Raw genomic sequence first — 16,258 nt, 5'->3', positions numbered from 1 at the left:
ACTCCCTCCGTGACTCCCTCGTCAGGTCCACACCCCCCCCCCACCCAACCTCCACTCCCAGCACCTTCCCCTGCAACCGCAAGAAGTGCAAAACTTGCGCTCACACCTCCCCCCCCTTACTTCCCTCCAAGGCCCTAAGGGATCCTTCCATATCCACCACAAATTCACCTGCACCTCCACACACATCATTTACTGCACCCGATGTGGCCTCCTCTATATTGGGGAGACAGGCTGCCTACTTGCGGAACGTTTCAGAGAACACCTCTGGGACACCTGGACCAACCAACCCAACCACCCCCTTAAATTCCACCAAGGACATGCAGGTCCTTGGACTCCTCCGTCGCCAGACCATAGCAACACGACGGCTGGATGAAGAGCACCTCATCTTCCGCCTAGGAACCCTCCAACCACAAGGGATGATTTCTCCGGCTTCCTCATTTCCTCTCCCCCCACCTTTTCTCAGTCCCAACCCTCAGACTTAGCACTGCCTTCTTGACCTGCAATCTTCTTCCTGACCTCTCTGCCCCCACTCCCACTCCGGCCTATCACCCTCACCTTAACCTCCTTCCACCTATCGCATTTCCAACGCCCCTCCCCCAAGTCCCTCCTCCCTACCTTTTATCTTAGCCTGCTTGGCATACCCTCCTAATTCCTGAAGAAGGGCTCATGCCCGATACGTCGATTCTCCTGCTCCTTGGATGCTGCCTGACCTTCTGCGCTTTTCCAACAACACATTTTCTGCATTGATCTTATTGTCTAGACAGACATGGAGAGATGGATGGGCACTAAGTGATTCCTTCCACAGCACAAAGTGGAGCTATTATTTTCCATAACTGCTATTTAAAAAGAGCACACAGCAACTGCTACGAACTAGAACTTGCACGTTGAAAGTATAGTGGACAGAGAAAAAGGTTACTTCAGAGTACAATGGGATCTTGATCAGATGAACCAATGAGCCGAGGAGTGGTAGATGGAATTTAGTTTAGATAAAAGTGAGGTGCTGCATTTTGGAAAGGCAAATCAGGGCAGGACTTCCTTCATCCCCACCCCCATTCACCCATTGTACTCTTTGCTACTTTCCCCTACCTTCCTCTCTGACCTATCACCTCCATTCCCTCTCCCATTCACCTATTGTACTCTATGCTACTTTCTCCCCACCCCCACCCCCCTCTCATTTATCTCTCCACTCTGCAGGCATCCTGCCTCTATTCCTGGTGAAGGGCTTTTGCCCGAAACGTCGATTTTCCTGCTCCTTGGATGCTGCCTGACCTGCTGTGCTTTTCCAGCACCACTCTAATCTAGACTCTGGTTTCCAGCATCTGCAGTCCTTGTTTTTAACCTCCCTGATACACTTAATGGTAAAGCCCTGGGGAGTATTGCTGAGCAAACAGACCTTGGAGTGCAGGTTCGTAGATGGAGTCGCGGGTAGATAGGATAGTGAAGATGGTATTTGCTATGCTTTCCTTTTATAGGTCAGTGCATTGAGTATAGGAGTTGGGAGGTCAAGTTGTGGCTGTAAGGAGATTGGTTAGGCCACTTTTGGAATATTGTGTGCAGTTCTGGTCTCCTCCTATAGGCACGATGTTGTGAAACTTGAAAAGGTTCAGAATAGATTAAAAAGAATGTTGCCAGGCTTGGAGAGTTTGGGCTATCGGGAGAGGCTGAATAGACTGAGGTTATTTTCCCTGGAACATCAGAGGCCGAGGGGTGACCTTTATAGAGGTTTATAAAATCATGAGGGGCAGGGATAGGGTAAATAGACAAGGTCTTTTGCCTGGGATGGGAGAGTGCAAAACTAGAGGGCATAGGTTTAGGGTGAGAGGGGAAAAAGTTAAAAGGGACCTAAGCGACAACTTTTTCATGCAGAGGATGGTGTGTGTATGGAACAAGCTGCCAGAGGAAGTTGTGGAAGCTGGTACAATTACAGCATTTGGAAGACATCTGAATGGGTGCATGAATGGGAAGGGTTTAGAGAGATATGGTGAGAATGAGAACTACAGATGCTGGAGATCAGAGTCAAGATTAAAGTGGTGCTGGAAAAGCACAGCAGGTCAGGAAGCATCCGAGGAGTAGGAAAATCGACGTTTCAGGCAAAAGCCCTTCATCAGGAAGGCTTTTGTCCGAAATATCGATTTTCCTGCTCCTAGGATGCTGCCTGATCTGCTGTGCTTTTCCAGCATCACTCTAATCTTGACTTAGAGGTATATGGGCCAAGTGCCGGCAAATGGGACTAGACAAATCTAGTATATCTGGTCAGTATGGATGAATTGCACCGAAGGGTCTGTTTCAGTGCAGTACATCTCGATAACTCTATGACTTCAATTCCATGGGTGCCCTATTTTTGAATTCATGCTGTTGTAAACTGGGGCTAACAAACCACAGATGTTATGAACAGAGTTAAGTATCATCTGCATGTTATCATAGACAAGTTATTTGTGGAGATTGAAAATGGAAGAAGGGAAGATTTTCCATTTATACAATAATTTACCAAAATGGTAAACCAATGAAAAGCTTTTGAAGTGTGTTCAATGTAGGGACTACAACAGCCAAATTACACACAGCAAGCTCCCACACACAGCAGTGTGATTATGACAAGATTGATTTTAGCGATATTGATTTGAAGTATAAATATAAGGGAATGACATCTTGGATAACTGTACTGGACTTATTCAAAATAGTGCCATAAGATCTCTGTCATCCACACAAGCAGGCAGACGGGATTTCAGTTATAGTCTCACCTAGAAGATGACACCTCTTTCTGCACTCATTGGTGGGGCTAGATTGGAAGATTGGATATTAGCAAACAGTTCTCCCACTGTTTAAACATTGCAAATTGTACTAAAAATGTAATCTATTCTAGCTGTCCCACTCTTCTAAAAAGAATACTTGTGTTTAAATGAGTTTACAGTCTGTCTCACCTTTTACAAAGTGGTGTGCACCAAACATTATTTTCCCAGAGATCTGCTTTGCAGTTGAGTTTTCACCTTCCTTGTTACTAGTTTCTGAGAGGCTCATGGCCAGAGTAGGTGAGGAAGTGGATCAATTGGAGGTTAAACCGTTGCAGCCAGATCACTTATAATTTAATAAAGCAAAGCACTTCCTGTATTTACTCATTTACTTCAAATTGGCTGTTCAAAGGAGACTCCAGTCTTCAATTATTGAACTGAATAACTGGGGATTTGTTGTATATTGTGGAGAGATGGATGGTTTTTCCTTCTTTGTTCACTTTCAACCATTTAACTTTGACAATCAGTGAGAAGCAATCTCGCTTCTGACTGTTACACATCGACCCCCCCCCCCCTCCCTGTATTCTGTAGAGACCCCAATGGACAATTGCATGATAAAGCAGCTGAATACGATAATTAGAACATAGCAACGTGTGATCCCACATTCTAGAAATATCTATACTCATAAGTAAGATTTTTGTAATTCAACTCTTGTGAGCTGAATTTCATTTAAATCTATGCGAATTGAGGGTTCTTCTGGTGCACTGGTAGTGTCCCTATCTCAGAGCTAGGAAGCCCACATGCAAATCTCATGTGTTACAGAGATGTGCCATAACTTCCTGAAGAAGGGCATGTGCCCGAAACGTCGAATCTTCTGTTCCCTAGATGCTGCCTGACCTGCTGTGCTGTTCCAGCAATAAAGTTTCAGCTTTGATCTCCAGCGTCTGCAGACCTCACTTTCTCCCCATAACATCTCTTGACAGGCTGATTTAAAAATACCTGAAAATTGCCGGCTTTGGGATATTTTGGGAGGGAGGCAACTGGAAAAGAGATTTCCGCTTATTACAGGCATAACCTGGGAATGTAACCAATACAGTCTTGGTTTAACAGGCCCATGTAAGAGAGAGAACCCTTACTGATCCAAACTGCTATGTCTCCCACAATCCCATTCTTTCGCATTTTGTATAATAGCCTACTGTGGGGAACCTTATCGAACGCCTTGCTGAAATCCATATACACCATATCAACCTGTTTGGTCACTTTGTCAAAAAAGTCAATAAGATTCGTTAGGCATGACCTACCCTTCACAAAACCGTGCTGACTGTTCCTGATCAGATTATTCTTTTCTAGATGATTATAAATCCTATCTCTTAGAACCTTTTCCAACACTTCATTTCCAACAACTGAAGTGAGACTAACTGGTCTGTAATTACCAGCGTTGTCTCTACTACCCTTTTTGAACAAGGGAACCACATTTGCTATCCTCCAGTCCTTAGGTGCTATTCCTGTAGACAATGATGATTTGAAGATCAATGCCAAAGGCTCGGCAATCTCTTCCCTTACTTCCCAGAGTATTTTAGGATAGATCCCATCCGGCCCAGGGGACTTGTCTATTTTCACACTCTGCAGTATTTCTAATGCCTCTTCCTTGTGAACCTCAATCTCTTCTAGTCTAGATGCAAGTATCTCTGTAACTTCCTCGCCAACATTTTCATTTTAATTTTCAGAATTACTAGGCTGGTAACTCATGCTAATATCATTGGAACAAATCAGAATGAAATCAGGCCATTTGGCCCTTTGAACTTGCTCCACCAGCAAGGTCATGGCTGATCTTCGACCTCAACTTCTCCTTTCCTCTGAATCCCTTGTTTGACATCCATTCATCCATAAAGAGGTGGAAACTCTGAACTTCAGTAAGGTCAAGTGAGATCATGTGCTGCATTTCTTCTGATATCAGAACAAGTCAATCCTGGCAAAGTAAAGTCTGCCATAAACTGCCAGCCATGAGGTTGTTCCTTGCTGTTGGTGAGCTTGATTACTACTGATAGTTTGTTTGCAGGGGGCTGACATCTACAATCGAGCTTCTAAAACCACTTAATGTAGCAGTGCAAATTCCTGCCCACTGGTCTTGTTGCTGTTTTCATTTATCCAACCTTTTTGTGATTGATGTTGAAGGTCCTCATGTCTCTTCTGATAATATCCTTGAATTGAAGCTTTAGGCATTGCTGATGTTTAACATTTGGTGTACTTCCCTATATCCTTGGAGATATAGCCATCTTCCATCCTGTGTACATTCCCAAGCCATCCTTCTATTCCATAACCCCTCTGAACCCCCAACAATCTATCGACCTCTATCCTCAATATATTCCAACAGGTTTATTTAGAAGTACGAGCTTTTGGAGTGCTGTTCCTTTGTCAGGTAGCTAATGGGGCAGGATCATAGGACGCTACAAATTCTGTGTCCTATGATCCTGCCCCATTAGCTACCTGATGAAGGAGCAGTGTTCTGAAAGCTTATACTTCCAAATAAACCTGTTGGAATATCACCTGGGTGTTGTGTGATTTTTAACTTTGTCCACCCCTGTACATCACTGGCACCTTCACATCAGGTCTTCAATATATTCAGTGATTGAATATCTACAGCTCCCTGGGGTAGAGGATTCCAAAGATTCAGAGCCCTTGTCACCTCGTCTAAGTCCTAAATGGCTGTTCCTTATCCATATCCTTAACCAAAACAACAAACTAAAACAAAGTCCTGTGGATACTGTTGGAAGAGACGCAGATAATGCTAGAGAAACTCAGCAGGTCTGGCAGCAGCATCTGTGGCAAGAGATGTTCTGAAGAAGAATTGTACTGAACTTGAAACATTAACTCAGTGTCTGTCTTCTCCGATACTGCCAGACCTGCTGAGTTTCCCCAGCAATTTGTAGCAAAACAATCACATCTTTCATCGATAATGTATCTTTAGTACAGAAGTAAAACCAGTGCCTGTATAGAGGGAAAACCAAAAGGATATGCTGGGAAAGTATGACCAAAAGCTTTGTTGCAATGATAGGTTCAAAGGAGGCTTAAACATTTGGACAGGGAAATGAAGAGAGATTTATGGAAGGAATTTCACATTGTCTGATTGAATGTTTAAAGACTTCATTAACAGTGGTGGGGCAAAAGGACTGAAGTGACTGTAGGCCATTTGGCCCATTAAGTATATGAGGAGAAAGTGAGGTCTGCAGATGCTGGAGATCAGAGCTGGAAATGTGTTGCTGGAAAAGCGCAGCAGGTCAGGCAGCATCCAGGGAACAGGAGAATCGACGTTTCGGGCATAAGCCCTTCTTCAGGAATGAAGAAGGGCTTATGCCCGAAACGTCGATTCTCCTGTTCCCTGGATGCTGCCTGACCTGCTGCGCTTTTCCAGCAACACATTTCCAGCCCATTAAGTATATACCAACCCTCTGAAGAGAATGCCACCCAGACACATCTCCCATACCCCATCCCTGTAACCCCTCACATCCCATGGGTAATCCACCTAGCTTGCACCTCCCTGGACATAATGGACAATTTAGCATGGCAAATCCACTTTTCCTGCACATCTTTGGATTGTGAGAGGAAACTGGAGCACCCACAGGAAACCCATGCAGAGACAGGGAGAATGTGCAACTTCACACAGACAGTCGCCTAAGATGGGAATCGAACCTGTGTTTCTGGTGATGTGAGGCAGTAGTGCTAACCACTGGACCACTGTGCAATATTTTCAATATGATAAATAATTTTAACAAACACTCAAATGCTTTTCTTTTTGCAGATATCGATGATTGTTCTTCCCAGCCATGTATAAATGGAGGACAGTGTGTGGATCTGGATGCAGATTTCTCATGTCATTGCCCGTCTCCGTATGTGGGGAAAAGCTGCCAACACAGTGAGTGTTTGTGCTATTCATCAGGTCATAACCTGCATGTTGGGTTGGACATTGGATGGCAATGTGGGTTGGTTGGGCACTTGCTGTTTCATCTCTAGGATCTAGGTCAAAATCCAGAGTGTTGGCAGCACCCCCCCCCCCCCGCCTTTATCTACAAGAGACACGGAATGGGACTGGATTTACAAAAGCTGTCTGACATCAGAGTCATAGAGTTATAGAGATGTACATTTTGGAAACAAACCCTTTGGTCCAACTCATCCATGCCAACCAGATATCCGAAATTAATCTAGTCCCATTTGCCAGCACTTGGGCCATATCCCTCTAAAACCTTCCTATTCATATACCCTTGCATATGCCTTTTACATGTTGTCAATGTGCCGGCCTCCAGCACTTCCTTTGGCAGCTCATTCCATACATTCTGTGGAAAAAGTTGCCCTTAGGTCCCTTTTAAATCTTTCCCCTTTCACCTAAACCTCTGCCCTCAAGTTCTGGACTCTCCCAACTGGTACAGATCATCAATCTGACTCGAGAGACCTGTGTGAGAAATAGAATGGGTGCTTTCCTCAATCATTAAGCTGTTCAGAAAGGGGACACAGCAGGATGTTTTCTTGTACTGTACAGTATTCAGATGATGGTTTATGAACTTGGTGGTGATACCTTTTATTCAGGTAAATATCACCCAACCATGTACAGATGAAGGAAGCTATTCAGCCCATCAACTCGCTCTTCCATAGACATCAATGATTCTCCCTGTTTCCATTACGAGGTACATTTTTGGGCTAGAGTACAGGCATTTTACACTGAATATGACTTGCACTGTTCTTGACCTGGAAATAATTCATACTGACCCTTTATGTCTAGTCGTGAGGGTTTAATTAATCAGAACTGACCTCTGTCTGCACCAAGATAATCCTGCTCCTGTGCCTGGTGCAATGCAGCAGCACCTGCTGAAATGTTTGCAGGAGTCAGGTGGCGTTGAGGACAGGATTGAGTCCAGCTATATGATGCCATCTGTTGCTAACCAGCCCACTGCAAGTTAGTAGCTTGGCTTTCAGTGTGACAATTTAGCTGAGGTACTGGACAGTGGCATCACTTGTGGAATTGTGCCCCAGTTTCAAGATAGGTGGGAGTGATACTTTGGATGAGTGACATGCAGGCAAGGGAGGCAAACAGAAGCTTAGAGAAGCACATTAAATCCGTATTAACAATCCTTTTTGTGGTTATTCACTCAGCCGTGCTTTATAGGGCCTATAGTTTCTGCCATTTTTTGAACATTCCTTCATGACAGTAGGAAACTAATGAGGCCCTTTCTCCTAAATTTATTGTGAATTACCTGCAACCAACCACACCCAACACACACACAGACACACACACACACACTCACTCTCTCTCTCTCTCTCTCTCTCACACACTCACACACACACAAATAAACAGCTGCTACACTCTCATCTGCAAAGGGTTGGGATTAGGAGGAGAGAGTTTACTGAGACAATGGGTTGTTACCTTTCCAAGCAATTGGAATGTAGAGCAGCCTGGATGAGAAAAGAAACTCCCAAGAATTAAGTTGTTTACCTGCCCTTTCTTACAGCCTCTGGTAACTATCCTCTCTTTTCACACAATAAAAGATTAGGTTGACATTGGGGGACTCCCTTGCTCAATGTGCTTGGAATAACCCGACAGGTTATGAACATCCCAGCAAGGAATCAAACCAAACACTGCAGATGCTGGAGATTGGAAACAAGAACAGAAATTTCTGGACAAACCCAACATCTGTGGGAAGAAAGCAGAACTCTGATGAAGAATCACCAGACTTGAAACATTAACCCTGCTTTCTTTCCAGAGATTCTGCCAGACCTGCTGAGTTTCTCCAGCAATTTATGTTTTTATCCCAAGTAGGAAGCCCAGATTCATAGCACTGTCTCCGAATCCAACTTAATTTTTACCCTTCCCCCCCCCTCATTCACTCCTAACCTCAGAATGCCTTCCCTACCCTATCATATTCTCTTTCATCTATCAACATCATGTTTTCTAAATCCAGGCTTGGCAATGCGTAATCACTACTGCTTCCTCCAGCTGACTCTCCAAACTCACTGGAATGCTGCTTCATTGCCGAAAGCGTGCAATCTGGGGTTTGTCAACGATCTTAAGAAATCTCACTCCTAGCTATTCACTGGTTTCCCCTTAACTTCTTTGTTTCAGCTTGTGCAAGTGCATTAGGGATGGAGGGAGGAGCAATAGATGACCACCAGATCTCCGCCTCCTCGCTGCACCTTGGATTTCTCGGTCTGAAGCGCTGGCGCCCAGAGCTGGCACGACTCAACAACAAGGGGATTGTGAATGCTTGGAGCATGGCAACCTTTGACCTTAATCCCTGGTTTCAGGTACTGAGTCCAAGTGAATATTTTCACAGTGAATGAGATGAACAGGTCTGTGATGGGGTTTGGATACAATGGACAAACCAAAGCTGTTCCCTTCAACTGATGGTATTACAGGGGGTATGGGGTACCAGGTTTAACATTTCAGGCAAGATGATTAGGAGGAAACGAGAAAATCATTTTTTGATGATGAGTGGTGATGACATGGACTCTGTTGTCTACAGGATTGGTGGATACTGAGATTATTAATGATTTCTAAAGGCGCTTCAGGGCTACGAGGAGAGAACAGAGGAGTACCGTTGATGGGATTTTTCTGTGAAGAGGTGTCATGGAGCAGATGGGCCTCCTTTTGTGCCAAAATGATTCTGGGAGGCGGGGTACATTTACAGCCCCCAGATGGACTTGTTTTTGGCGGGTGGAGGTGGTCATGTAAAATAAGACAGGCACCCAACCTTCCTTCCCACGCCGTCCCCTATAATCAGGCTGGGTGAAGCATCAACTTACTGACACTTCTATCTGACCAATTAAAATGAACAACCTCAGCTTCTCCAATCTACACAACAGAAGTCACCTATCTCTAGAACTATTCTCGTGATGATTCTTCTGCACAATATTAAGCCATCAAATCCTCCTGACTAGAATTAGACACAGTACGCAAATTGAGCCCGAGCCAGTGCTTAATAAAAGTTCATCATACTTCCTTGTTCTGTCTACATCATGCTTGCTTAAATAACCCAGGATCCCATGTGCCTTTTTTGACATTTTCTCAACCTTGAGAATTGAAGTCTTCAGTTTATATTACCTCTCCTAGTTAAAGGCTTATTTCTGCCTCTGCTGCCACAGTAAGGTAGACAGTGGAAGGCCATGATGGGTGGCCAGCCTGATTTTCATTATCTCTTGTGAAAAGGCAGAAAGAAAGGGGGTATGTCCTTTTGGGCAGGGTGTCCTGTATGCCTGTGGAGCTCTCCCAACACAAGATGTTATACTTGGCTTTCAACTACACACTCCCCTCCACCCTGGCCTCCAAAACCTAAACCAGCAGCCTCTTCCCTGAGGCCACTCACTCCTCTCTACCCAAAGAGGCCTCAAATTACCTTTGTCTGATATCCATGCTGTCTTTGCCTTGGGACTGCCTGCAATCCCAGCAATGGCCACTATGGAGTACTGGCGCTGTGAGGACTACTCAGCTGCTGACCAATCAGATCAGAGGATCATTGAATCTCAACAGTGTGGAAGCAGGTCATTTGGCCCATTTAGTCCACACCGACCCTCTAAAGAGCGCCCTGCCCAGACCACCCCACTATCCTATCCCTGTAATTCCCATAGCTAATCCACCTCACCTGCACAACGGGAAGAAACCAGAACATCTGGAAGAAACCCATGTAGACATGGGGAGATTTTGCAAACTCAACACAGATAGTCACCTGAGGGTGAACCCAGGTTCCCAGCGCTGTGAGGCAGCAGTGCTGACCACTGAGCCACTGTTCCACTCAGATTGACCGGTAACTCACAGGAATAGGACCTCCTGTCCCTGAGGGATCAATAACACACACTGACCTTGCCGTAGCTGTCCCCAGTGTATTGTCACTCCACATCAGTCCTTAAAACTCAGAGATTACAGGAAACCTTTCAACTGAACAAGGCATGTTGATGCTTACAATGTCCTGAAAATGTGTTGCTGGAAAAGCGCAGCAGGTCAGGCAGCATCCAAGGAACAGGAAAATCGACGTTTCGGGCATAAGCCCTTCCTGAACGTCGATTCTCCTGTTCCTTGGATGCTGCCTGACCTGCTGCGCTTTTCCAGCAACACATTTTCAGCTCTGATCTCCAGCATCTGCAGCCCTCATTTTCTCTCGCTCACAATGTCCTGCCAATTACAGAGCAGTGGCCAACAAAGCCAGTGAAAGGTCAGAATGTACCATCAGACAGAAGACTACGAGTCAAAGGAGATCACCATCAAATTATATGCTGCTCTGGTGAAACCCCTCTTTGAGTATTACATAATACTTTGAGCACAGAAGCAAGCTAATTAACCCAGTGGACCCTTAGTGTTTATGCTTCGGATGAGCTTCCTCCCATAGTTGCCATCCGAAAAGAACATACTGGACAAGCAATCACTTAGGCCTTTCATGTGCCCTCATGGCATCTCCACACTGGGCATAAAACACTGCTGGCGTTACTGCCATGTACCTTCCGTACGACAGTGTGGCTCATGAAAACTCTATTGGCTTTATAAAACACAATATAGCTTGTTTACTAGCTTCTTTGTGAAGATGGGGAGGCCTCTAATTTCAGGACCTGGTTATGTTCTGTGTTCTCTGGGACTGCTGAGAATGATGTCAGATTACCAATCTGATAGTTTACATGTATATGGAATGGGGCCTGCCCAAATGGTCCCCATAAAACTTAGCCCAGTGACTCCGATATTGAAGGGGACAGATTTGATGCATTTGGTGTTGAGTCACTCAGAAGGGAAAAGCCAAGTCTGGGATTCCCCTACAAGCTAGGGTGTTCTATTACCACAATATTTTCATTTCCTTGACAGCCTGATCCCCACCCACTGCATCTCTTGATTAATAGATTTGGCTTCTCATCAGGGAGGGAGCATTTTGGAGCAGACAAATGGCCCAGGTTAAAAGCCTATGGCTGGAGGTGGGTCAATGGGAGTCTTCGATCCTTAAAGCTGGGATGTGGATGTGAACCCCACTCACAGGGTCTGAGAGGAAGGCCTCTGATATGAGGGAAAAGGGTGAGAGTCAGGGGCTGTGATGAGGGAGAGAGAATGTATTCCTGCTCATTCTGATCGGTGAACAGTGATGTGATGTACAGATCTTTAAAGTTAAAACCTCTCACCTGATTCCACATTGGCATGGCAATGCCTCAAACTGATGGACATTTCTTGTAAGGAGGTGGGTTGTCACTTTAAGTATGGTAATGAACCTCAGTGCTGCCATTTTCTCTCGTTGCCTAATCTTTCCTACCAGGTCATCTAGTTCCTACACTGCCAAACTCAGGCTTCACTTGAGGAGGAGAATCCATAATTTTTGCTTCTTCAGAGCTGGGTGGAGTGATTTCTTTGCACCTGCCACTTCTGAATTCAAGGGCCTAGTTTCAGTACAGTAACTTGCTTCGAAGGACAATGCTTTTTATTTGTACTCATGACTTTTGTTTTGGTTTTTCAGGTGAATTTGCTGAGAAGGATGCAAATTACTGGGGTTGTCACACAGGGTGCATTGGCACTGGGGTCTCCAGAATATATCAAAATGTTTAAAATTGCTTACGGCTTTGATGGAGTAAACTTTGTCACCATCAAAGACACCGAAAACAACAAAGACAAGGTAAGTGCAAATGATAGCTATCTACATGAATGAAACTTTCTCAAATGGCCTTAACTGACAGAGTGTTGGGTATAGGGTAGATTCTATGGTCAAAAACGATATACAGTTTGTTCTGATATAACGCGATAGTTCCGTTCCATGTGATTCCGCGTCATAAGTAAATCAGTAATAGCAGCACCATTTAAACCAATGGGACCGGAATCGCTTTATAGCCAATACAGGTCAGGAAAGTTTGTGTTCTGTAAATAATGGTCTAAGTTCTTCCATTGTGTTATAGCCAATTCATGTTGAAGAAACGCATGTTATAGCAGAACCAACTGTCTGTCATCGCATTGCGGAAAGGTTCAGAGGCAGCTCTGTTATTCAGTCACATTTGTGCAGAATCCTAAAAGGTAGTCAAACACTGAGTATAATAAAGGGGGATGGTTGCTTGATGGCCCAGTTGGTAATAATGCTGACCTGTGTGGATGTTCATATGTGACATTAAACCAAGTTTTTGTGTGTCTTTTGAGGTGGATACATAAGATCCTGTGGCAACAGATATGGGCAAAGTTAGTCCTGCAGCCAACATCCCTAAATGATTTTCTAGTCACTAACATTTCTGTTTTTGGGTGGGTGCTGTTCTCATATTGGCTGCTGCATTTCCCACATTGGTTGCCGCATTTCAAATATTTCAACAGTGATTAGATTTTTTAAAAATGCTTCTTTGGATGTAGAGGATGCCCTGAGGCTATGAAAGTCGCTAGATGAATGTAAACCTTTTTAGGTTTATTGGATGTTCCTAAGCTTGTCTTTTCCCATTTGTCTGATCTCAGTGGTCTAATACTGGGCAGGGTTGGATGTAACATTTGCTTAATGTTGGGCTAGAATGGTGAAACCTCTGGTGTCCAGTCAATGACCATTTAGTTATTGCTTGAAGGTGGGGGTCAAGAGTAGCTGTAATGTTGTCGATGTTCATAATGTCTATGAGGTCTCATTGTCTAAGTTGACATGAAATGACATGAAAGAAGGTAGGGTGATACAGAGCAGCATTCAGTTTTGGAACTCTGTATGAAGTATCAGAAGAGAGAAAATATTTGAGGGAGAAACAATGCCAATAGCATTCTTTCTGGTGTACAGACATATCAACGTTTCTCCAATTTGCTGATTTACTATTATGATACATAATTCTTTTCCTTGTTCTTGCAGATATTTACTGGAAACCGCAATAACAATGAACAGAAGAGGAATCTGATTGATCCACCCATCATTGCCCAGTACATCCGCTTTATTCCTGTGGTGTGTCAGAGGGCTTGCACCCTGCGCATGGAGCTGCTTGGCTGTGAACTGAACGGTAAATCTTAGATCAGGAGTAGTTAAGGTGGAATGAAAATGAATACCTCTGGAACTTAGCCCCAGGGGTGAGAGCAGAATGCAAGGGGAGATAATATGTCTGTCCAAAATACTTGAGAGGAGGTGGGTAATGGAAAATATCCCCAATATTGCCTATCTATTCAGGCATCAATGCAGGAAATAGCTTTAAGGAGGAAATATTGATTCATAATGTTCTTATGGTGTAAAATGGAATGTTTTTCTGCATGAATGACACTATTTAAATTTAGTTTTTGGTGTTGTTTATGACAAAAAGAATGACCATTTTAATGTTGATGGTGTATGCTCAGACAATGAAATGTGGTGAGCATGAGATTGGTGGTTAAAATTATATTGTTGTTGATCATAGAGTCATAGAGTCCTAGAGATGTACAGCATGGAAACAGATCCTTCAGTCCAACCCATCCATGCCGACCAGATATCCCAACCCGATCTAGTCCCACCTGGCAGCACCCAGCCCATATCCCTCCAAACCCTTCCTATTCATATACCCATCCAAATGCCTCTTAAATGTTGCAATTGTACCAGCCTCCACTACATCCTCTGGCAGCTCATTCCATACACGTACCACCCTCTGCGTGAAAAAGTTGCCCCTTAGGTCTCTTTTATATCTTTCCCCTCTCACCCTAAACCTATGCCCTCTAGTTCTGGACTCCCCGACCCCAGGGAAAAGACTTTGTTTTTACCACCTAAATAGACAATGACTGCAGATGCTGGAAACCAGATTCTGGATTAGTGGTGCTGGAAGAGCACTGCAGTTCAGGCAGCATCCAAGGAGCTTCCGAAGCTCCTTGGATGCTTCCTGAACTGCTGCGCTCTTCCAGCACCACTAATCCAGAACTTTGTCTATTTATCCTATCCATGCCCCTCATAATTTTGTAAACCTCTATAAGGTCACCCCTCAGCGTCCGACGCTCCAGGGAAAACAGCCCCAGCCTGTTCAGCCTCTCCCTGTAGCTCAGATCCTCCAACCTTGGCAACATCCTTGTAAATCTTTTCCGAACCCTTTCAAGTTTCACAACATCTTTCCAATAGGAAGGACACCAGAATTGCACGCAATATTCCAACAGTGGCCTAACCAATGTCCTGTACAGCCGCAACATGACGTCCCAACTCCTTACTCAATACTCTGACCAATAAAGGAAAGCATACCAAACGCCACCTTCACTATCCTATCTACCTGCGACTTCACTTTCAAGGAGCTATGAACCTGCACTCCAAGGTCTCTTTGTTCAGCAACACTCCCTAGGACCTTACCATTAAGTGTATAAGTCCAGCTGAGATTTGCTTTCCCAAAATGCAGCACCTCGCATTTATCTGAATTAAACTCCATCTGCCACTCCTCAGTCCATTGGCCCATCTGGTCCAGATCCTGTTGTAATCTTCGCTGCCCACTACATCTCCAATTTTGGTGTCATCTGCAAACTTACTAACTGTACCTCTTATGCTCACATCCAAATCATTTATGTAAATGACAAAAAGAAGATTGTGAGATTGTTGCTAATTTGATGTTTCTAGTTCATAGAATTATAGCACAAACAAGTTTTCCCTGAAATAAATGCAAAATACTGTGGATGCTGGAGTTCTGAAATAAAAATAGAAAATTCTGGGGAATCTGTTTAGTTCTGGCAGGGTCTGTGATCAGAGAAAAGCACAGATAATGTTTAGAGTCCAATGTGACTCTTCACCAGGTTCTACTTTACCCTGAACTCTACCTCATCCATTTAATATCCTGAGGAGAGTTCCCACTCGTGACTTCCTTAACAGTCAGTATAAACAGACATAACTCCAGAAAGACCGTGCTGTGTTAATATCACTAAACTAGTAATCCAGAGGCCCCAAGAACCTCACTATAGCAGGTGATAACATTTAAATTTTAACAAATCGAGATTGAACTCTAATGACGACCCGCTGATGATTGTTGTAAACAATCCATCTAGTTCACTGATGTCCTTCTGGAAGAAAACCTGCCATCCTTACCTGGTCTGGTCTACATGTGAATCCAAACAATTCTAGGAAACATGGATGACTCTAAAATGTCCTTAGAAATGTCTAGCAGCTGCTTTGTTTAATGGCAATTAGGGATGGGCAACAAATGGGGTCCTTGTCACTAACATAACATCCAATACCAAATAAGAAATATTCTCCATTATTCAGTTACCAAAAATGGCCTTTCCCCATTCTCAGAACCCCAGGATCATGGTAAAGTATTTCATCACTAGTCTATCCTTATTTTTACACTAATTCTATTACAACTAGTTATTTATCTGACTCCTTTCTCAAAGCGTTAATGCTTTTTTCTCCCCCCAATAGAAATCCGTTAGGCTCAGGTATCTGAAGGTGTGAAGAATTGGTAGCACTTTTGTTTCTGGGTAGACAATGCTGTGGTTTCAGACCCCACACTTGGGCTTATGTGCATAACATAGGCTGACGGTCCATTGTTTGGGATATAAAGTGTGCTGTACAGTCAGAGGTATTGTTCTTCTTGTTGTCCTCTCATGGGGTCTGACAGTAAATGCCTGAGACCAAACTGAA

The 16,258-nt window shown here is 44.1% G+C and overlaps 1 protein-coding gene across 4 annotated transcripts in view; it reads left to right on the top strand.

Annotated features, from left to right (window-relative positions):
* Window positions 1–16,258, top strand: part of LOC122540930 (lactadherin-like) — an 89,983-nt gene that overhangs the window by 62,237 nt on the left and 11,488 nt on the right. For all 4 annotated transcript variants that reach the window (XM_043677244.1, XM_043677245.1, XM_043677246.1 and 1 more), the window contains 4 exons: window positions 6,526–6,639; window positions 8,839–9,020; window positions 12,197–12,352; window positions 13,541–13,685. In XM_043677244.1, the coding sequence (XP_043533179.1) occupies window positions 6,526–6,639; window positions 8,839–9,020; window positions 12,197–12,352; window positions 13,541–13,685 (597 nt within the window). The remainder of the gene's footprint in view (window positions 1–6,525; window positions 6,640–8,838; window positions 9,021–12,196; window positions 12,353–13,540; window positions 13,686–16,258) is intronic.

Source organism: Chiloscyllium plagiosum, chromosome 36 (genome assembly GCF_004010195.1).
Source record: "Chiloscyllium plagiosum isolate BGI_BamShark_2017 chromosome 36, ASM401019v2, whole genome shotgun sequence".
Lineage (NCBI taxonomy): Eukaryota > Metazoa > Chordata > Chondrichthyes > Orectolobiformes > Hemiscylliidae > Chiloscyllium > Chiloscyllium plagiosum.
This window is presented reverse-complemented; position numbering and strand designations above follow the sequence as displayed.